The sequence below is a fragment of the Dendrobates tinctorius genome, unplaced genomic scaffold (assembly GCF_039654945.1).
Source record: "Dendrobates tinctorius isolate UK_male_01 unplaced genomic scaffold, ASM3965494v1 ptg000102l, whole genome shotgun sequence".
NCBI lineage: Eukaryota > Metazoa > Chordata > Amphibia > Anura > Dendrobatidae > Dendrobates > Dendrobates tinctorius.
In genome coordinates, this window is record NW_027361770.1 from 966,389 (window position 1) to 990,144 (window position 23,756).

Here is a 23,756-nt window from a genome sequence, read left to right on the forward strand (position 1 = left end):
GGCGGCCACGTGTGTGTGTCTCCGCCATATAATCATGGCGATCTTGATCGAATATTATTTACAACTGCTCTTAGCCTATATAATCATAGGTATCCTTATCAATTTTACCACACATGGAACGGCATAACCCCATCCCCCCCCCCCCAAAAAAAAAAAATTCCTGAATTTCCGGTTTTTGTTCGTTCTGCCTCACAAAAATCAGAATAGAATACGATCACAAAATCTCATGTGCCCGAAAATGGTATCAATAAAAACATCAACTCGTCCCGCAAAAAACAAGACTTTACAAGAGTCCGTGGCCCAAAATATGGAAAAGGTCTCAAAATATGGTGGTGCAAAAACTATTTTTTGCAATAAAAAGCTTCTTTTAGTGTGTGACAGCTGCCAAGCATAAAAAACCCATATAAATCTGTTATCGCTGTAATTGCACCGACCTGAATAATAAACTCGCCTAATCACATACCACACGAGGAATGGCATAAAAAATAAATAAAACCAATTCTTCACATTGTTGTTGATTTTTTCGTTCTGCCTTCCAAAGATTGCAGTAAGGTTCAGCGCACATTTATCCTGCGCGCTGTGTTGAGCTCTTATACCGGGGATTTCCGTGTACCGTATATACCTGTGTATAAGCCGAGATTTTCAGCACATTTTTCTGTGCTGATAATGCCCTCCCTCGGCTTATACACGAGTCATTGCCCAGAAAGCTGGCGAAGGAGGGGGAGCAGCGGAGCAGGGGCTGCGGTTGTAACTGTGCCGCTGCTAAAGAGAAATGAATATTCATTTCTCTTATAGCAGTGACAGCTGCAGCCGCCAGCTTCCAGAAGACATCATACTCGCCCTCCTCCGCACTGTTGCTGTATCTCCATTGGTCTCGGTGCCGGCAGCTCTTCCTGTGCTGAGGATCACGTGGCACCACTCGTTAAGGTAATGAATATGAACGCATCTCCACTCCCATAGGCGTGGAGTGAGTATTCATTATCTTAATGAGCGGGACCACGTGATCGCAAGAACTGCTGGCACCGGAACGAGAACCAGCGATGGTGCACAGGCAGGACATAGACCGGGGGAGCCATGCATATCAGGACAAGTTCAGGGGGATCCATGCATACAATGACAGGGACCAAGGGGAGCATGCTTACAATGACAAGGACCGGGAGGAGCGTGCATACATTGCCAGGGACCGGGGGAGCCATGCATATGATGACAGGGACTGGGGCAGCCGTGCATACAATGACAGGGACGGGGGAAGCCATACATACAATGACAGGGACCGGGGGAGCCGTGCATACAATGACAGGGAGCGGGGGAGCCGTGCATACAATGACAGGGAGCGGGGGAGCCGTGCATACAATGACAGGGAGCCGTGCATACAATGACAGGGATGAGGGGGATAATGCATAACCGGATTATACACAAGTCAATAAAGCTTACCCTGTTTTTCGTGGCAAAATTAGGTGCCTCGGCTTATACTTGGGTTGGCTTATACTCGAGTATATATCACGAATCCCATACACTGCTATACAGGACAACAAAGAGATCCCAAATATAGTAAAACCAATATTTTATTTCAAATAAGGTTAAAAAATACATAAAGCAAAATGCCGTTATAGGGGATGCTGGAGCACAATATGCAATAATACAACAATAAGGCACCTGCAATATTATATATCCAAAGGTTAATAATACAGCATTACATTGGGCATATAAATAATGCTACAATCAATATTTCTCCGATAATGAGAACAGTAAATAAAGCTATGCGACAGCAGTGCAATAATCCAATGCATAAAGGGAGGCGCACAAATAATAATATTCAAGTGAGCTATCAAACTCACACATATTTCCAAAATTGCTATTAGATAAATGTGCCCATACAAAAAATGCCTGCTAGTACATGAAACCAGATGAAAAAGGAAAAAAGGATAAAGCATAAGAGAGTGCCTCAATACATAATAAATAGTTGGACATAACACTGGCAGTAAAGGTAAAGGCGACCTACGTGTGAGATAACACAAACAGATCCTATAAACAGAAGGGACCTTCCCCAATCCATTAAATATCAATGCCAGAGACATAAATCCTATACAGTCATATTTACCAATAGTATGTGCTGGTGCTCGTGGCGTCCCCTCACCCCTTGGGACCACTCAGCAATTGTTATTGGACACTGGTTGATTATACTCGAGTATATACGGTAAATCTCTGAAATACGTGATTCAGACGGAACCTCTGGCAGAAGATTCCCTATAATGAGGCAGATGGAGGCACTGTGGGTGCCGTGTGACCTGTGATCCGGCGATGTCCGTAATTTTAGGATTGCATAAAAGTGCCGTCGGCCACAGTTTTGCGGACTTCTGAAAAGAAGGACACCGCTGAACAAAGGCCAGAAGGAGTCGAGAGTAACTCTGCTGCCTCATTATAGTGAATGGATCCCTTGGGGGTTTCAGCTGAATGAAGTCACTCAGAAATTTAAATGTAAACCTCAAAGTAAGTGGTCAGCGTAGAGTGCCGGATAATTGTGATCCCACATGTTACGTAAAATGTTCCCAATAAAAGCTTCAACTCAATCCACAATAAAAACAAGTCCCCACTCAGGTCTGTCATCTCTTAGAGGAAATATAGGGGTCTTCCAAGTTACTGGTAGCACAAAGTCTCTGGAAAAGTGAAATGGCTCCTCACCAGCCAAAAGAAATTCAGCAAATTCTCTGCTCCCAAATCCAAATGCCTGCCTCCCTTCTGAGCCCCACAGTGTACCTAAACCACATATTGCTTCCACGTTTGGCATTTCGGAAGCGATGGGAGCCGAACAAAATTACAGGTGCATACCTTCAGAAGCACGAGCTGGTCATATACTGGTGACTGCAACATACTGGTCTGTACAGCATACTGGTCACCATGATGCAGTTTGCAATTTTTACTCGGCAACATTCATTGCTGCTTGTTTATGGAAAACACCCATGGAGTCAAAATCGCCACTACACCTGTAGATAAATTCCCCAAGTGGTATAGTTTCCTAAATGGGTCACTTGAGGGGGGATTCTGCTCTTCTAGTAATTAGTGGCTCTGCATATGGAGCCCGCAAACTGTTGTTGGAAAATCTGAACTCATAGAGGCAAATAGCTCTCCATTCTTCCTGTGTCTCGCCATAATGCTAAGTAGTACTGTACAGCCACATATGGGGTATTGTCACGCTCAGTAGAAATTGTGGGATGTATTTTGGTGCCATTTTTACCCACTTCTTGTGTGAAAATTTAAAATCTGGGGCTAAAACTAAATTTTGGTGGTAAAAATGTAGTTATTTTTTCTTCACTGCACAATGGCATGAAATTCTGTGACACACTCATCGTGTCAATATGATCACTGATCCCCTAGATGAATTCATTGAGAGGTGTAGTTTGTAAAATGGGATCACTTATGGGGAGCTCTGCTGTTTTAGCACATCATGGGCTCTCCCAGTGGGTCATGGCACCTGAAAACCCTAACAGTAAAATCTGGCGATCCTTGCATTCTGAGCTTTGTACTGTGCCTGAAAAATGTTTCCCGATTTCATGCAGGGTATTGGCGCACTCAGGAAAAAATGGAGCTCAGTTTGTTGTAAAAAAAATATCCCATTAGCCCTAACAAAAATTCAAAACTTGGGGCTAAAATAACATTTTAGTGGTGAAAAGGAATTTATTATTTCTTCACCGTTCAGTGGTATAAAATTTTGTGAGGCACATGAATTCATCTACATGAATTCAATGGGGAGTATAGTTTCTAAAATGAGTTTACATATGAGGGTTTCTGTTGTTCTGGCACCTCAGGGGCTCTACCAATGTGATATGACATCCTCAAACCATTCCAGCAAAAGCTGAACTCCAATATGACGCCTCTTCCCTTCTGAGCTTTATACTGTGCCTCAAAATTAGTATTCCACCACATATGGGATAACTAATTGTATGGTGCAATTGTTCCTGTTACCCTTATGAAAATGCAACATTTTGTGCTGAAAACATATATTTGTGGGGAAAAATTATTTTTTTTTATTTTTACGGCTCAATGTTATAAACTTCTGTGAAGCACCTGAGGGTTCAATGTGCTCACCACACACCTACACTGGGTGCAGAATTATTAGGCAAATGAGTATTTTGATCACATCATCCTTTTTATATACATGTTGTCCTACTCCAAGCTGTATAGGCTTGAAAGCCAACTGCCAATTATGTAAATCAGGTGATTTGCATCTCTGTAAGGGGTGTGGTCTAATGACATCAACACCCTATATAAGGTGTGCTTAATTATTAGGCAACTTCCTTTCCTTTGGCAAAATGGGTCCGAAGAAAGATTTGACGCACTCTGAAAAGTCAAAAATTGTGAGCTGTCTTGCAGAGGGATGCAGCAGTCTTGAAATTGCCAAACTTTTGAAGCGTGATCACCGAACAATTAAGCGTTTCATGGCAAATAGTCAACAGGGTCGCAAGAAGCGTGTTGATAAAAAAAGGCACAAAATAACTGCCCATGAATTGAGGAAAATCAAGTGTGAAGCTGCCTAGATGCCATTTGCCACCAGTTTTGCCATATTTCAGAGCTGCAACTTTACTGGAGTATCAAAAAGCTCAAGGTGTGCCATACTCAGGGACATGGCCAAGCTAAGGAAGGCTGAAAAACGACCACCTTTCAACAAGAAACATAAGATAAAATGTCAAGACTGGGCCAAGAAATATCTTAAGACTGATTTTTCTAAGGTTTTATGGACTGATGAAATGAGAGCAACTCTTGATTGGCCAGATGGATGGGCCCAAGGCTGGATCAGTAAAGGGCAGAGAGCTCCACTCCGACTCAGACGCCAGCAAGGTGGAGGTGGGGTACTGGTATGGGCTGGTATCATCAAAGATGAACTTGTGGGACCTTTTCGGGTTGAGGATGGAGTGAAGCTCAACTTCCAGACCTACTGGCAGTTTCTGGAAGACACCTTCTTCAAGCAGTGGTACAGGAAGAAGTTGGTATCATTCAAGAAAAACATGATTTTCATGCAGGACAATTCTCCATCACATGCATCCAAATACTCCACAGCGTGGCTGGCCAGTAAAGATCTAAAAGAAGAAAAAATAATGACATGGCCCCCTTGTTCACCTGATCTGAACCCCATAGAGAACCTGAGGTCACTCATAAAATGTGAGATCTACAGGGAGTGAAAACATTACACCTCTCCGAACAGTGTCTGGGAGGCTGTAGTGGCTATGGCACGCAATATTGATCGTAAACAGATCAAGCAACTGACAGAATCTATGGATGGAAGGTTTTTGAGTGTCATCGAAAAGAAAGGTGGCTATATTGGTCATTGATTTTTTTTTTTGTTTTTGAATGTCAGAAATGTTTATTTCTAAATTTTGTGTTGCTCTATTGGTTTACCTGGTGAAAATAAACAAGTGAGATGGGTATATATTTAGTTTTTATTAAGTTGCCTAATAATTCTGCACTGTAATAGTTACCTGCACAAACAGATATCCTCCTAAGATAGCCAAATCTAAAAAAACCCCACTCCAACTTCCAAAAATATAAAGCTGTGATATCTATGAGTCTATTGGGTTGATTGAGAACATAGTTGTTATTCAATAATAAAAATAATCCTATCAAATACAACTTGCCTAATAATTCTGCACCTAGATCTGAGGGATCGTTTCCAAAATGGTGTCATTTGTGGATTTTCACTGTTTAGGCACATCAGAGGCTCTCTAAACACGACATGGCGTCTGCCAATTGTTCCAGCAAATTTTGCATTCAAAAAGTAAAGTGGCGCTCCTTCCCTTCTGAGCTCTGCCGTGTGCCCAAACAGTAGTTTTCTCCCTCATATGGGGCATGCTCAAGAGAGATTACATATCAAATTTTGGGGTCCATTTTTTCGTGTTACCCTTGTCAAAATATAAAAAATTGGATCTGAAGTCGATTTTTTGTGAAAAAGTTATTTATAAAAAAAATTCCTGTGAAGCACCTGAAGGGTTAATAAACTTCTTCAATCTGGTTTTGAGCATATTTAGGGATACAGTTTTTATAATGGTGTCACTTTTGGATATATCCTTTCCTATAGACCCCTCAAAGTGACTTAAAATGTGATGTGGTCCCTAAAAAAAAATGGTTTAGTACATTTTGTTGGAAAATGAAAAATCGCTGGTCAACTTTTAACCCTTATAATTTCCTAAGAAAAAAAAAATTTGGTTCCAAAATTGTGCTGAAGTAAATTAGACATGTGGGAAATGTGATTTAATAATGTTTGTAAAGCGCTGTTGAATTAATGGCGCTAAATGAGTAAAATAAATAAATAATACATTTATTAACTATTTTGTGTGACATATCTCTGTGATTTAAGGGCATGAAAATTCAAAGTTTGAAAATTACGAAATTTTTGCCAAATTTTTTCACACATAAACGCAAGTCATACAGAAGAAATTTTACCACTATCATGAATTTCGATATGTCACGAAATAACAATCTCAGTATCATTGAGATGCAGTGAAGCATTCCATAACCTCATAAAGTTATGGTCAGAATTGCAAAAATTGGCCCGGAGATTAACGTGCAAACCACTGTGAGGCTGTGACCAGTGTCACAGGTAGGGGTCGCTGTGTGTTCTAAACAGGTTGCGCAGAGGCTTATAGAGGTCTTTGGGGGACATTGTTGTCACAGGCATAGCTGTGATTGCAATTGTGAAATGTCACAGGTAGGGATCACTGTGTTCCCCCAGGATGTGAACAGAGGCGTATGGAGGCCATGAGAGCGCATTGCAGACACAGGCGCAGCTGTGATTGCAATGCAGACAAAAAATAAGTGTTAGTCTTAGGCATGCTAATGTCCAAGGCAGGTTTAGGGAAAACCTGCTCTGGGCTGTTGTGTTTTGAAACAGACTCATACTGCAGGATGGTAGTCATGCAGTCCGCTTCATTCCTGGTTGGGTTTTCCATGTGGCTGAAGGCCACAAATCTGTTAAAATCCCTGCAGTAAAGGGTTTGGGTGTGTCAGATCCAGTGTGAGGGCTAGTATCAGTCTGGTGTTTGGAGGAGTACAGAGCAGTAGGCTCTGCAGAGCTTCATCTGTGTGAGGCAACACAGGCCAGTGGAGCCAAGCAGCCAAGGCAGCTTAGGAGTCTGGCACCCACAGTGCACATAGAGGTGCAGTCACCCACGGCAACAAGTCTTGGAGGTGGACTGTCTTGTGCCCGGCGGTGAACTGTAGGTAGACGGTCCTGTCCCCGAAGGAGGACTAGCGTGTTTAGCAATTGTAAACTGAAGGATATCGGGTACTGTGGAAAGCTGTGAGTAAAGAGACATTAACATGGAGGTGCAGTCGCCCACAGAAAACGGTCATGAAGGTGGACCAGCATGTTTAGTGATTGTGTAAACCAGAGGATATGTGCCCGGCTGCAAACCGGAGGATATCATGTGCTGTGTTTATATGAGCTGGACATTACTGCTGAAGTAAACACATTAATGAAACTTTTGTTTGGAAGTTTGCTGGATCACTGCCTCATCTCTGCATAAGTGTGCTACCACTGAACTATACCACCCTCGGAGGTAAAGGGGTTAAGGTCATGCCACAGCATCTCAATTGGATTAAGGTCAAGACTTTGACTAGGCCACTCCAAAGTCTTAATTTTGTTTTTCTTAATCCATTCAGAGATGGACTTGCTGGTGAGTTTTGGATCATTGTCCTGCTACATAATCAAAGTGCACATCAGCTTGAGGTCATAAACAAATAACCAGATGTTTTCCTTCAGGATTTTTTGGTAGATGGCAGAATTCATGGTTCCATTTACCACAGCAAGTCTTCCAGGTCCTGAAACAGCAAAACCGCTCCAGATTGTCACATTACCACCACCATATTTTATTGATATTATATTCCTTTTCTGAAAGGCTGTGTTACTTCTACACCAGAATTAATGGGAAATACACTTTCCAAAATGTTCAACTTTTGTCTCGTCAGTCCACAAAGTATTCTTCCAAAAGTCTTGAGGATCATCAAGATGTTTTCTGGCAAAACTGATACGAGCCTTTGTGTTCTTATTGCTCAGCAAAGGTTTTCGTCTCGGAACTCTGTCATGCAGGCCATTTTTGCCCAGTTTCTTATGGTGGAGTCAAGAACACCGACTGGGTAATTTTGGTTAGCCAGTTACTCCTGAGAAGGTTGCATGTTTTTGCCATTTGTGGATAGTGGCTCTCACTGTGGATTGCTGGAGTCCCAAAGCTTTAGAAATGGCTTTATAACATTTTCTAAACTGATAGATCTCAATTACTTTGTTCCTCACTTGTTCCAGAATTGATTTGGATCACAGCATGATGAGTAGCTTTTGAAGAACTTTTGGTCTCCTTCACTTTGTCAGGTAGGTTCTACTTAAGTGATTTCTTGATTGAGAACATGTTGGCAATAACCAGGCCTAGGCGTGACTGCGGAATTGATCTCAGCTTCCCAAAGATGTGATAAACCACAGTTAATTTATATTTCATGGGAGGAGGTGCAAACATGCACTGCCCTACAGGTTAGGATTTCTTTTTCCCTTAACAATGAAAACCTTAATTTAAAAACTGCATTTTGTGTTTACCTGTTATCTTTGTGTAATATTTAAATTTGTTTCGTGATCTGAAAGATTTAAGTGTGACAAACATGCAAAATAGTAGGAAATCAACAATTTTTACCACCACTGTATGTCTTTTTGATCGCTTTTAACATTTTTTTTTTATGGTGTTTGATGTATGGAATAAATAAATAATGTGAAAGTTTCATAGATCGAGTCATTCCAGGCACGGCAATACAAATTATGTGTTAGTTTTTTGTTTATTTTGTTTTAACACAAAGGATGTGCTCTGGCCTGTTTTCACGATTTGTGTGCACTTTTGTGTTTTTTTTTACTTTTATACATTTATTTTACTTAATTGTTCACTTTTTGACTGAGACCCACTGTGGGACATTAATATTGTTCTGCAGTGCATGAGACCTGTCAGTTCTTCACTGATACAACCTGTTACACCCTGTTTATAGATGAGTCTAACAGGCCACGGTACCCCAAGACCATCAGATAACATCAGGGTGCTATGACAACTATCAGTACCTGCAATTATGAACACAGGGGGCCAACAGTGCTAAAGGGCATTGAACTAAGCTTGCCAAAAATGTGATAAATCAGTTATTTTATGTTTTAAGTGGGGAAATTACTTTTACACACAGGGCCCTACAGGATTGGATTTCATTTTTGAGCAATAATAATGACCTTGATTTAAAAACTGCATTTTGTGCTTATTTGTGTTATCTTTGATGAATAAAATTAAGAGACCACTTTCAAATGTTCAGTTTTTCTGATTTTTCTCTTTATAGGTATATTTTTGAGTAAAATGTAAATTGTTATTTTGGTCTATAAACTTCTGACAACATGTCTCCGAATTTCCAAGCAATTATTGTATTGCATTGTATTGTATTTGATATGGCATGCATTGCTGACTTCCACCTCTCTCTCATGCTCCTGAATGCCCCATGTGAACTGCATTGTATTTTATGTGGTATGCAGTGCTTACCCATCTTCTTGTATCCAATTATGTACTCCATTCTTGTTATCTTTGCCACACATCTATGTGGTCTGTATAACCCCTTCCCCTTTTATGACCTTTGCTTAACTCTGTGCATTTGGCCTGGGCAGTCACACCCCACTTTCACCCACACCTGATTGTCTTTAGCTGCACATATATTCAGCACCATGGGTCTGCTCCAGACGTAGTCGGCTCCATCTATTTCAAAATCCATATTTCAAAGTACAGATTTCTAAGTACAATACTCTGAATTAGACTAGAATTGGACTGGAATTGACTGTAAGGTAACGGACTATACCATCAAAACAATGTTTCGCCTTCTTTTCACTATCACCTCCATACTACTCCTGCAATCCCTCCACCCAGTAAGGAACTTATCATTTCCCCCTCCATCCTTCCCAACCATCTCTCCTCTTCGTCACAACTGTTCCTCCACATACAATCCTTTTTCTCCAGACACACACGGCCACATCATGTCCTATCCTGCTCCCACCTTGTAGTGCTCTGTCTACTACTCCTCATTGCTGGCGACGTATCCCCAAATCCTGACCCTCCTCAACACATCCCTACACTCAATTCCATCACCCTGCCACAATCCTCTACATGTTTTCACAACCATGATAACCTCATACCCATTCATCCAGCCCCCACTCCCCCAACCCCCTTACCTGGAGCCCTATGGAACGCACACTCTGTCTGCAACACGCTGTAATTTATCCATGACCTCTTTATCACCAACAAACTCTCCTTCCTTGCCATCACTGAAACCTGGCTCACTCCCTCTGACACAGCCTATCCAGCTGCGCTTTCCTATGGCGGATTCCATCTTTCTCACAACCCTCGACCCAGCAACAAAAATGGTGGAGGAGTTGGCTTCTCCTGGACCTGTCCTCTGCCTTCGACACCGTAGACCATTCCCTCCTGCTACAGACTCTCTCATCTCTTGGCATCACAGACTTGGCCCTATCCTGGATCTCATCATACCTAACAGACCGAACATTTAGTGTCTCCCTTTCACACACCACCTCCTCACCTCGCCCCGTCTGTCGGTGTTCCTCAAGGCTGTGTCCTAGGACCCCTACTATTCTCCATCCACACCTTCGGCTTGAGACAGCTCATAAAATCCCTCGGTTTGCAGTATCACCTCTACGTTGATGACACGCAGATCTACCTATCTGGACCCAACCTCGCCTCTATACTGACTGAAATCCCACAATGTCTGTCTGCTATCTCAGCCTTCTTTTCTTCTCACTTTCTCAAACTGAACTTGGACAAAACAGAATTCATCATCTTTCCCCCATCTCACTCTTCCCTTCCACCAGACCTATCCATCAATGTCAATGGCTGCTCTCTTTCCCCAGTCCAGCACGCTTGGTGCCTTGGGGTGATCCTCAACTCTGTGCTCTCTTTCAAACCACATATCCAAGCCCTCGCCTCCTCCTGCTGCCTCAATCTCAAAAATATTTCCTGGATCCGCTCATTCCTCAACCACGAAACCACAAAAACGCTAGTGCATGCTTTTATCATCTCCCGCCTTGACTACTGCAACATCCTTCTCTCTGACCTCCACTCTGGCACCACTCCAGTCCATCCTACACTCTGCTGCCCGACTAATCCACCTGACTCCCTGCTATTCCCCAGCCTCCCCCCTATGCCAGGCCCTTCACTGGCTTCCTATTGCCCAGAGTCTCCAATTCAAAACCCTAACTATGACATAAAAAAAATCCACAACCTGTCTCCTCCATACATCTGTCTCCAGGTACCTACCCGCACGCAACCTTCGATCATCTCAAGATCTCCTTCTCTACTCTCCCCTTATCTCTTCTTTCCACAACCGCATACAAGACTTCTCCTGTGCTTCCCACATACTCTGGAACTCTCTGCCGCAACACATCAGACTCTCACCATCAACAGAAACCTTCAATAAGAACCTGAAGACCCACCTGTTCCGACAAGCCTACAGTCTGCAATGATCCTCGGTCTACTGAACCGTCGCACGACCTCCTTATGTACTTGTGTGTCCCTTGTCTTACACATGTTTATTATACTTGTCTATATTTCCCCTTTTCACATGTAAAGCGCCATGGAATAAATGGCACTATATAAATGCATAATAATAATAATAATAATAATAATAATGTCTCTGAATTTTGCAAGCAACAAATTTTGTATTTTTTTTCTGACAAAGAAAAATGGTGAAAATTAAAAAATAAAACAGTGCTTTCAGACCTAAAATAATGCAAAGAAAGCAAGTTCATAATCATTAAGAAACAACAATACTAAAGTTTTAACTCAGGAAGAGTTCTGAAATCAATATTTTGTGGAATAACCATGATTTTTAAAAACAACTTTCATGCGTCTTGGCATGCTTGCCACCAGTCTTTCACACTGCTTCTGAAGCAAAAATTTAAGCAGTTCTTCTTTGTATGATGGCTTGTGACTATCCATCACCCTCTTGATTACATTCCAGAGGTTTTCAATGGGGTTCAGGTCTGGAGAATGGGCTGCCCATGAAAGGGTTTTGATGTGGTGGTCTCTTAATTTTTGCCAGGCTGTGTATATGTGTATATACATACTACTGACACATGTCTTTGAATTTCCAAGCTCTAAATTTTGTATTTATTTTCAGAAAATGAGAAATGGTCAACATAACTAAAAAAATGCAGTGCTTGAAGACCTCAAATATTCCTAAGAATACAAGTTCATAATCATTTACAAACAACAATACTAATGTTTTAACTCAGGAAGAGTTCAGAAATCAATATTTTGTGGAATAACAATGATTTTTAATCACAGCATTTATGCGTCTTGCCATGCTTTCCACTAGTCTTTCATGCTGCTTTTGGGTGACCTTATGCAACTCCTGGTACAGAAATTTAAGTTCTTTGTTTGATGGCTTGTGACTATCCATCTTTGTCTTGATGACATTCCATGGGGTTTTCAATGGGGTTCAGGTCTGGAGATTGGGCTGGCCATGACAGGGATTTGATGTGGTGGTCCTTCATCCACACATTGATTGACCTAGCTGTGTGGCATGGCGCATTGTCCTGCTGGAAAAAAACAGTCCTCAGAGTTGAGGAACATGGCCTGGGCAGAAGGAAGCAACTGTTTTTCCAGGATAACCTTGTATGCAGCTTGATTCATACGTCCTTCGCAAAGATTATCCTGCCCAATTCCAGCCTTGCTGAAGCATCCCCAGATCATCATCGATCCTCCACCAAATTTCACAATGGGTGCAAGACACTGTGGCTTGTACGCCTCTCCAGGTCTCTGTCTAACTATTAGATGACCAGGTGTTGGGCAAAGCTGAAAATTAGGCTCATCAGTGTAGATTACCTTACTCCTGTCCTCTATGGTCCTATCCTTATGGTCTTTGGCAAACTTAAGCCTGGCTCTCCTTTGCTTCTCACTGATTAAAGGCTTTTTTCTAGCTTTATATGACTTGAGCCCTGCCTCTAGGAGCCTATTACGAACCGTTCTTGCTGTGCACTTCACCCTAGCTGCCATTTGCCATTCCTTTTGTAGGTCACTTGATGTCATTCTGCAGTTGCTGAGCGAATAAGATGACGGTCATCCCGGTCAGTGGAGAGTCGTTTTCGCCCTCTGCCGGTCAGTAGCTTTGTTGTCCCCAATGTCTGCTGCTTGACCTTGTTGCAATGGACTGTTGTCTTAGAAATTTTAAGGATGGAGGCAACATGATGCTCACTGCATCCCTCTGCTAGTAAAGCCAGAATTGAGCCCTTCTTTTCCTCACTGGACTTTTTTTCAACTCCTTTGGCATGATTAAAATTTATTTTTTCATTCCTATTACTTTTGGGATATTACTAGCACTTGTTTTGCCATCCAGCTTTTCCTATTGCCAAAGTATTGTGAACACCACAGCAGGGTTTTTTATACTTTCCTTCGTTAAATAAGATTTGGTTCAGGTGATCACCTAATCAGAAGCACAATAAGTAAAATGAGCTGTACTCTGGTTGGAAATCAACAGACACTGGAATGGAATGGCTGTCAGACATGTAGAGAAGTTATTTATAAAAAATGTTTGTGCAGCTCATCCAGGATGGCACATCAATGCGAGCTGTGACAAGAAGGTTTGCTGTGTCTGTCAGCGTAGTGTCCAGAGGCTGGAAGTGCTACCAGGAGACAGGCCAGTACACCAGGAGATGTGGAGCGGGCCATAGGAGGGAAACAACCCAGCAGCAGGCCCGCAACCTCTGCCTTTGTGCAAGGAGAAACAGGAAGAGCACTGCCAGAGCCTGCAAAATGATCTCTAGAAGGCAACAAATGTCCATGTGTCTGCTCAAACAGTTAGAAACTGACTCCATGAGGATGGTCTGAGTGCCCGACGTTCACAGATGGGGGTTGTGCTCACAGCCCAACACCGTGCAGGACGCTTAGCATTTGCCACATAACACCAGGATTGGCAATTTCGCCACTGGTGCCCTGTGCTCTGCACAGAAGAGAGCAGGTTCACACTGAGCACATGTGAGAGTCTGGAGACGCCGTGGAGAGCGATCTGCTGCCTGCAACATCATTCAGAATGACCTGTTTGGCAGTGGGTCAGTAATGGTATAGGGTGGCATTTCTTTGGAGGGCCGCACGGTGTTCAGCTGAGAGCACAACTCCCATCTGTGGAAGTCGGGCACTCAGACCATCCTCATGGAGTCGGTTTCTAATAGTTTGTGCAGACACATGCACATTTGTGGCTTGTCGGAGGTCATTTTGCAGGGCTTTGGCAGTGCTCCTCCTTGCACAAAGGCTGAGGTAGCGGTCCTGCTGCTGGGTTGTTACCCTCTTACGGCGCCCTCCACGTCTCCTGGTGTACTGGCCTGTCTCCTGGTAGCGTCTCCAACCTCTGGACATTACGCTGACAGACACAGCAAACCTTTTTGCCACAGCTTGAATTGATGTGCCATCCTGGAGCCACTTGTGTGGGTTGTAGAGTTCGTCTCATGCTACCACGAATGTGAAAGCACAACCAACATTCAAAAGTGACCAAAACATCAGTCAAAAAGCATTGGTATTGAGGTGTGGTCTGTGGTCCCCACCTGCAGAACCACTCCTTTATTGAGGGTGTCCTGATAATTGTCAATAATTTCCATCTGTTGTCTATTCCATTTGCACAACAGCATGTGAAATTGATTGTCAATCAGTGTTGCTTCCTAAGTGGACAGTTTGATTTCACAGAAGTTTGATTTACTTGGAGTTATATTCTGTTGTTTAAGCGTTCCCTTTATTTTTTTGAGCAGTGTATATCTAATATATAAAGCTGAATGTGTGTGTTTATGTTTGTATGTATGTGTGTATGTCCGGGATTGGCATCTGCACCGTTGCAGCTATAGCCACAAAATTTTGCACAGTCACACGTCTGGACCCCGAGAGCGTCATAGGCTATGTTGTGAGGTGAAATTTTAACCCTGCGTGTTCCAATTCACCAAACAATTTAGTCTATTATTCTTATCATTTCTATGGTGTTATCGCCCTTCTGTAAAGCTGGAAATAACACAATTTATTACCGTGCCAACACAGACCACCCTCTGACAGACTGCAGGGGGAGCCCAGTATAACACAGGATAGGATTACATACACAGCTCAGCAATCAGTATCACACAGGATAGGATTAGATACACGGCTCAGAAGTCAGTATCACAAAGGATAGGATTAGATACACGGCTGAGCAGACGGTATCACACAGGATAGGATTAGATACACAGCTCAGCAGTCAGTATCACACAGGATAGGATTAGATACACAGCTCAGCAGTCAGTATCACAGGATAGGATTACACACATGGCTCAGCAGTCAGTATCACACAGGATAGGAATAGATACACAGCTCAGCACACAGTATTACACAGAATAGTATTAGATACACGGCTCGGAAGACAGTTTCACACAGAATAGGATTAGATACACGGCTCAGCAGTCAGTATCACACAGGATAGGATTTGATACACGGCTGAGCAGTCAGTAACACACAGGATAGGATTAGATACACGGCTGAGCAGTCAGTAACACACATGATAGGATTAGGTACACAGCTCAGCAGAAAGTATCACACAGGAGAGGATTAGGTACACAGCTCAGCAGACATTATCACACAGGATAGGATTAGATACACAGCTCAGAAACAGGATGTGGCAAAGGAGAGAGGACATTTTCATTCCAATTCCACTCATTCCATCTGATTTGTATTTTGATTGTAAACGCCTCCATTTTCCAGTTCAACTGCTATTTGCAATGTCCATTAAGAATGCTCAGGGACAGTCCTTGAAAGTAGTAGGGATCGATTTGCAATCTCCATGCTTTTCTCATGGTCAACTTTACGTGGCCTGTTCAAGAGTTCAAGAGTTGGAACTGCCAAAAATCTGTTCATCTTTGCACCAAAAGGAAAAACCAAAAATTTTGTATATCAAAAGGCTCTTGAATGAGTTGAAAATAAAATACAATCAATACTTGGGTAATCGCTTAGTTAACCCCTTACCTACAATGGACGCAATATTCCGTCCATGTGACCCTGGACCTAACTCCCATGGATGGAATATTACATCATAGCGATCAACGGCGCCCACGTGGTGGGTGCCGCTGATCGCGGCCGGGTGTCAGCTGATTATCACAGCTGACACCCGGCACAATGTGTCAGGGGCAGTCACGGACTGCCCCCGACACGTTAACCCCTTGCACACCGCGATCAAACACGATCGTGGTGTACCGGGGGTTAAAGGGAAGCATCGGCAGGGAGGGGGTTCCCTCCATGCTTTCCTGAGCCCCCCACAGCAGCGCAATGTGCAGCGCTGCTGCGGGGGTCTCTTCCCTACAGGTCCCCGGATCCAAGATGGCGACGGGAACCTTCGGGGGTGTGTAGGGAGCGGACTTCCTCAGTGCCTGCAAAGGAAGTCTGCAGCACTGCCTGTGACAGATTGCAGCTCTGTCACAGTGATCTGTGATGTGACAGATTAGAGATCTGTCACAGGACAGTGATGTCCCCCCTGGGACAACCTAATAAAGTTAAAATATATATATATATATAAAACTATAACTATATATAGCTATAACTATATATATAGTATATATATAACTATATATATATATATATATATATATATATATATATATAACACTATATACTATATACTATATATATATATATATATATACACACTATACTATATATATATACACACTATACTATATATATATATATATATTATATATACTATACTATATATACTTATACTATACTATATACTATACACTATAACTATATATATATATATATATATATATATATATATATATATATAACTATAACTATATATATATATATATATATATATAAATATATATATATATATATATAGTTATATATATAACTATAGCTATAACTATATTATATATATATATATATATATATATATATATATAGTTATAGCTCGCAGAATAAAGCGATGCAAAAATAATATTTTATATAATAGTTTTCAATGCATAAAACCGCCAAAACATAAAAAAACCACATAAATGAGGTATCTCTGTAACCGTACCGACCCGAAGAATAAAACCGCTTTATCAATTTTACCACACGCGGAACGGTGTAAACGCACAGCCCAAAAGAAATTCATGAAACGCTGGTTTTCGTTCATTCTGCGTCCCAAAAATCGGAATAAAAAGCAATCAAAAATGTCACGTGCCCGAAAATGATACCAACAAAATCGTCAACTCATCCCGCAAAAAATAAGACCTCACATGACTCAGTGGGTCAAAACACGGAAAAATTATAGCTCTCAATATGTGGTGATGCAAAAACTATTTTTACAATAAAAAGCGTCTTTTAGCCTATGACAGCTGCCAAATATAAAAACCGCCATAAATAGTAAATCAAACCCCCAGTTATCACCCCCTTAGTTAGCGAAAAATAATAAAATTAAAAGAAAAAGTATTTATTTCCATTTTCCCATTAGGGTTAGGGCTAAGATCAGAGTTAGGGGTGTGTTGGGGTTAGGGTTGGAGTTAGAATTGGGAGTTTCCACTGTTTGGGCACATCAGGTGCTCTCCAAATGCAACATGGCGTCGGATCTCAATTCCGGCCAATTCTGCGTTGAAAAAGTCAAATGGTGCTCCTTCCCTTCCAAGCTCTGCCATGTGCCCAAAACAGTGCTTTACCCCACATATAGGATATCAGCCTACTCAGGACAAATTGCAAAACAACTTTTGGGGTCCAATTTCTCCTGTTACCCTTAGGAAAATAAAAAATTGGGGGCAAAAATATCATTTTTGTGGAAAAAAATGATTTTTTTATTTTCACGCCCGGGCGTCATAAACTTCTGTGAATCACTTGGGGGTTCAAAGTGCTCACCACACATCTAGATAAGTTCCTTAGGGGGTCTAGTTTCCAAAATGGGGTCACTTGTGGGAGGTTTCCACTGTTTAGGTACATCAGGGGCTCTCCAAAAGCAACATGACACCCGCAGACCATTCCATCAAAGTCTGCATTCCAAAGCGTCACTACTTCCCTTCCGAGCCCCGACGTGTGCCCATACAGTAGTTTTCTCCCACATATGAGGTATCAGCGTACTCAGGACAAATTGGACAACAACTTTTGGGGTCCAATTTCTCCTGGTACATTGGGAAAATAAAAAAATTGGTGACTAAAAGATTATGTTTGTAGAAAAAATACGATTTTTTTATTTTCACGCCCAGGCATTATAAACTTCTGTGAAGCACTGGGGGGTTCAAAGTTCTCACCACATATCTAGATAAGTTCCTTGGGGGGTCTAGTTTCCAAAATGGTGTCATTTGTGGGGGGTTTCCACTGTTTTGGTACATCAGGGGCTTTCTAAACGCGACATGGTGTCCGATCTCAATTCCAGCCAAAAACGTCAAATGGCGCTGCTTCACTTCCGAGCTCTGCCATGCGCCCAAATAGTACCTTCACATGTGGGGTATCAGCGTACTCAGGACAAATTGCACAATAACTTTTAGGGTCCTGTTACCCTTGGAAAAATAAGAATTGAGGGTGAAAAGATCATTTTTGTGGAAAAAATATGATTTTTTAATTGTACGGCTGTATATTATAAACTTCTGTGAAGCCCTTGTGGGTTCAAAGTTTTCACCACATATCTAGATAAGTTCCTTGGGGGGGGGTCTAGTTTCCAAAATGGGGTCACTTGTGGGGGGTTTCCACTGTTTAGGTACATCAGGGGCTCTCCAAACGCGACATGGCGTCCGATCTGAATTCCAGCCAATTTTGCATTGAAAAAGTCAAACAGCGCTCCTTCCCTTCTGAGCTCTGCCATGCGCCGAAACAGTGGTTCCCCCCAACATATCAGGTATCAGCCTACTCAGGACAAATTGCACAATAACTTTTGCAGTCCAATTTCTCCTGTTACCCTTGGTAAAATAAAAAAAATTGAACATGAAGTATTTTTTTTGTGAAAAAAAGTTAAATGTTCATTTTTTTAAATATTCAAAAAATTCCTGTGATGCACCTAAAGGGTTAATAAACTTCTTGAATGTGGTTTTGAGCACCTTAAGGGGTGCAGTTTTTAGAATGGTGTCACTTTTGGGTATTTTCTATCATATAGACCCCGCAAAGTGGCTTCAAATGTGATGTGGTCTGTAAAAATAAAATGGTGTTGCAAAAATGAGAAATCGCTTGTCAATTTTTAACCCTTATAACTTCCTAACAAAAAAAATTGGGGCTCCAAAATTGTGCTGATGTAAAGTAAACATGTGGGAAATGTTACTTATGAAGTTTTTTGTGTGCTGTATCTCTGTGATTTAAGGGCATAAAAATTAAAAGTTGGAAAATTGCAAAATTTTAAAAATTTTCGCCAAATTTCCATTTTTTTCACAAATAAACGCAAGTTATTTGAATGAAATTTTACCACTAACATGAAGTACAATATGTCACGAGAAAACAATGTCAGAATCACTGGGATCCATGGAAGCATTTCAGAGTTATTACCTCATAAAGGGACAGTGGTCAGAATTGTAAAAATTGGCCCGGGAGTTAACGTGCAAACCACCCTTGGTAGTGAAGGGGTTAATTTGTGTAGCAAATCTATAGTGTTGAATATATGATGTGAAATGTTTTTATGTGCAATATAATCATTATAATTTGTTATAACTAACCATAGTTGGTTACTATGCCCAGGCATAGTATATATATATATATATATATATATATATACACACACACACACACACATACACACACACACATACGGTGTATCTATAATAATAAATGCCCTAAGCAGCTTCCGGTTGTAACAACTTCCGTCCAGTTGTAACCGGTGACGTCACCGCACACCTCTTTCCATGTTAACCCTCAACACACCACTCCTCCTCAACACACACTCCTCTCACCTTTCACCATCTCCACTCACGTCCACTCACTCTTTCACTCCACATACGACCCCTTCTCTCTCTCAGTCTCTCATACTCACGCCGTCATCGCCGCTGATCCACGATCCCCGACATCTTCCGCCGGCGCCATCCTGGATCCAATCCCGCGATACTAAAGATGGCGTCGCTGCAAGAACATGTCGCCGGCGAGGACGACGTCGGGATCCAAAATGGCGTCGGCGAAATCTCGCGAGATTTCGCCGACCCCATTTTGGATCCCGATGGCATCCACGCGGGCGACATGTTCTTGTGGCGACGCCATTTTGGATCGGCGAAATCCCGCGATACTCAAGATGGCGTCGCCGCAAGAACATGTCGCCGGCGAGGACGACGTCGGGATCCAAAATGGCGTCGGCGAAAACTCACGAGATTTCGCCGACGCCATTTTGGATCCCGACGTCGTCCACGCCGGCGACATGTTTTTTCGGCGACGCCATCTTGATTATCGCGGAATTTCACGATACTCAAGATGGCGTCGCCGCAAAAACATGTCGCCGGCGTGGACGACGTCTGGATCCAGGATGGCGCCGGCGGAAGATGTTGGGGATCGTGGAGCAGCAGCGATGATGGCGTGAGTATGATAGATGGAGTGAGAGAAAGGGTCGTATGTGGAGTGAAAGAGGGGGGTACGTGAGTGGAGATGGTGAAAGGTGAGAGGAGTGTGTGTTGAGGTGTGTGTGTTGAGGGTTAACATGGCAAGAGGACGATACTCAAGATGGCGGCGCTGCAAGGACATGTTGCCGGCGTGGACGACGTCGGGATCCAAAATGGCGTCGGCGAAATCTCGCGAGATTTCGCCGACGCCATCTTGGATCCGCGGAATTGCGTCATTTACCTCACGCCGACTTGCTGTGCGGACGTGTTGGCTTGCTCCAATTTGCCTCTACCACCATAACTACTGCTGCCTTGCTCCTCTGCCTGTTCACTGCCGGTGTCTAATTGCAGGGCCAATTTGCCTCTACCACCATAACTATTGCTGCCTTGCTCCTCTGCCTGTTCACTGCCGGTGTCTAATTACAGGGCAAATTTGCCTCTACCACCATAACTACTGCTGCCTTGCTCTTCTGCCTGTTCACTGCCAGTGTCTAATTACAGGGCCAATTTGCCTCTACCACCATAACTACTGCTGCCTTGCTCCTCTGCCTGTTCACTGACGGTGTCTAATTACAGGGCCAATTTGCCTCTACCACCATAACTACTGCTGCCTTGCTCCTCTGCCTGTTCACTGCCGGTGTCTAATTACAGGGCCAATTTGCCGCTACCACTTCATAACTACTGCTGGGCAATTACAGGGCCAATTAGTATCTGTTTACACTACAATACTCCAGGACGCCTTCTTCACTGCCAGATAACTGCCAAATAGACTCCTTTACCTGTGCCAACATGAGTCATAACAAAAAGTATGCCAATGCCAGTGAAAGGAAAGCAGCTTTAGCACTACGACAAAAACAACGCGGTGCTAATGAGACTCCTGAGGAAAAACACCATCGCCTTGACAAGATTAAGGCTTATAAACGCCGTCGCCTCAAACACGAATCCCCTAACTCTAAATCCATTAGATTGGCTGAAGAAGCCTCTGCACGCCATCACCGCCGACAACAGACGGCTTCTTCCTCATCATTATTATTAGACTCACAACAGGATGCTTCCACATCAGCATGTGGAACAAGTTACTACCACATTTCATCTTATGTGCCATTCACTGACATAACTAATCAGCAATCTGTTTCTGCCCTATCAATACCACCATTAGTCAATACCGACGCACAGTATGGTAATGTCAGTGAAAGGAAAGCTGCTTTAGCACTACGTCAAAAACAACGACATGCTAATGAGACTCCTGAGGAAAAACAGCATCGACTTGACAAGATTAAGGCTTATAAACGCCGTTGTCTCACACATGTCATTGAATTTCAGAAGCGTGGTCTCCCACACGCTCATATTTTAATTATTCTTGACAGCCTGTCTAAATTACGGACTGAGGCGGACATAGACAATATAGTCTGGGCTGAAATACCTGATGAAACGATCTACCCTCAGTTCCATAACATTGTTCTTCAACACATGATTCATGGTCCCTGTGGAGAACAGAATCCTAATTCTCCCTGTATGGATCTTGGAAAGTGTAGCAAAGGTTTCCCTAAACAATACCAACCATATACCATCAAAGAAAAGGATGGCTATCCCACTTACCGCAGACCCATATACCATCTACTTACACATCATTTAAGAGGACAAGGAGAAATTGTCTCACCTGCAGCGACTACAGGAATAGCATCTAACTTGATACAAGGAGGCCGAACAATCCACTCTCTCTATGGCATACCTATTCCGATCAACGAAACATCCGTTTCCAGGATTAAAAACGATACAAATGCAGGAAAACATTTACAGAGTACAAAACTTTTTATTATTGATGAGTGCACTATGGTCCAAAAACATGCATTGAATGTGATAGACAGACTTCTACGTGACATCATGACAACAAATGTTGCTGAAAAAAATAAAACACCGTTTGGAGGTAAAGTTATTGTTCTTGGAGGAGACTTCAGACAATGTCTTCCCGTCATCGCTCATGGAACAAGAATAGACATTGTAGATTCCTGCATTAAATATTCAGAACATTGGCAACATTTTACCAGACTACCGCTAATCAACAACATGCGCTCCACTGATCCTGAATACAGCACTTGGTTGCTTAAACTTGGAAATGGTGAGCTGTCTAATGAACATAACCTTGGAGAGGATGTCATTGAAATTCCTCCAGACATGCTTTGCACTGGCTCTATAGTAACCGAGATCTTTGGAGACCATATTTGCATTGATGTTAATGACAAACAAAGCCTCGACACTGCTGCATCACATGCTATACTATGTCCGAAAAATGTTGACGTAGATTTTCTGAACTGTAAAGTAATGGATCGCATCAGTGGTGATTATACTGTATATACAAGCGATGATTCTGTCGATGCTGATGAGGCAGAGGAATGTGAAAACTACCCAGCTGAATTTTTAAACTCTCTGACACCATCAGGAATGCCATCACATCTCTTAAAACTTAAAATTGGCACCATTGTGATGCTATTAAGAAACTTAAACACCAAGAAAGGTCTCTGCAATGGCACTCGCCTCATTGTCACTGCCTTACTCCGCAACATCATACAGGCTAAAGTGATTACTGGCTCAGATGAAGGAGACAATGTATTTATTCCACGCATCGATTTGTGTCCTACAGAAACTGGGTTACCTTTTAAATTAAAACGTTGACAGTTTCCTCTAAAACCTGCTTTTGCTATGACCATTAATAAATCCCAAGGACAGACCCTCAATCGAGTTGGCATTTTTTTGCCCGAACCTGTATTTGCCCATGGACAATTGTATGTTGCATTCTCCCGAGTAAAGCAACGCAGCAACGTTAGGGTCAAAGTGGTGGATACACCACTTCAAGGACAATTGCTACCTAAAAGCCCAAAAATCTTCACTAGAAATGTCGTTTACAAAAATGTCTTACTTTAAACTATTTAAGTTGGTCTTGGAATGGATAGATACAGTCATATGTTACAGTTTGGGCACCCCTATTAATGTTAACCTTTTGTTTAAATGCAGATTGCACATTTTCTGTTAGTACAATAAACCTCATTTGAATCCAGAAATATAACTGAATCCATCAGTTATTAGATATATGAAACTGAAATAGCTGTTGCAAAAACCAAAATTGTTATAAAGAAAAAAGGTTAACATTAATAGGGGTGCCCAAACTTTAACATATGACTGTATATAGATATATAAATGATAGTTA

General features: G+C 42.2%; 1 protein-coding gene across 5 annotated transcripts in view; it reads right to left on the reverse strand.

The window, feature by feature from the left end:
- The window catches only part of NR4A3 (nuclear receptor subfamily 4 group A member 3), a 379,358-nt gene that overhangs the window by 80,876 nt on the left and 274,726 nt on the right, over positions 1 to 23,756 (reverse strand). The window contains exon 9 of one of the 5 annotated variants that reach the window (XM_073587667.1): positions 168 to 1,519. The exons of the other annotated variants lie outside the window; for them this stretch is intronic. Coding sequence (XP_073443768.1) covers positions 1,431 to 1,519 — 89 coding nt within the window. The 3' untranslated portion in view covers positions 168 to 1,430. Of the gene's footprint in view, positions 1 to 167; positions 1,520 to 23,756 lie in introns of those variants that run through there. 5 annotated transcript variants of the gene reach the window in all.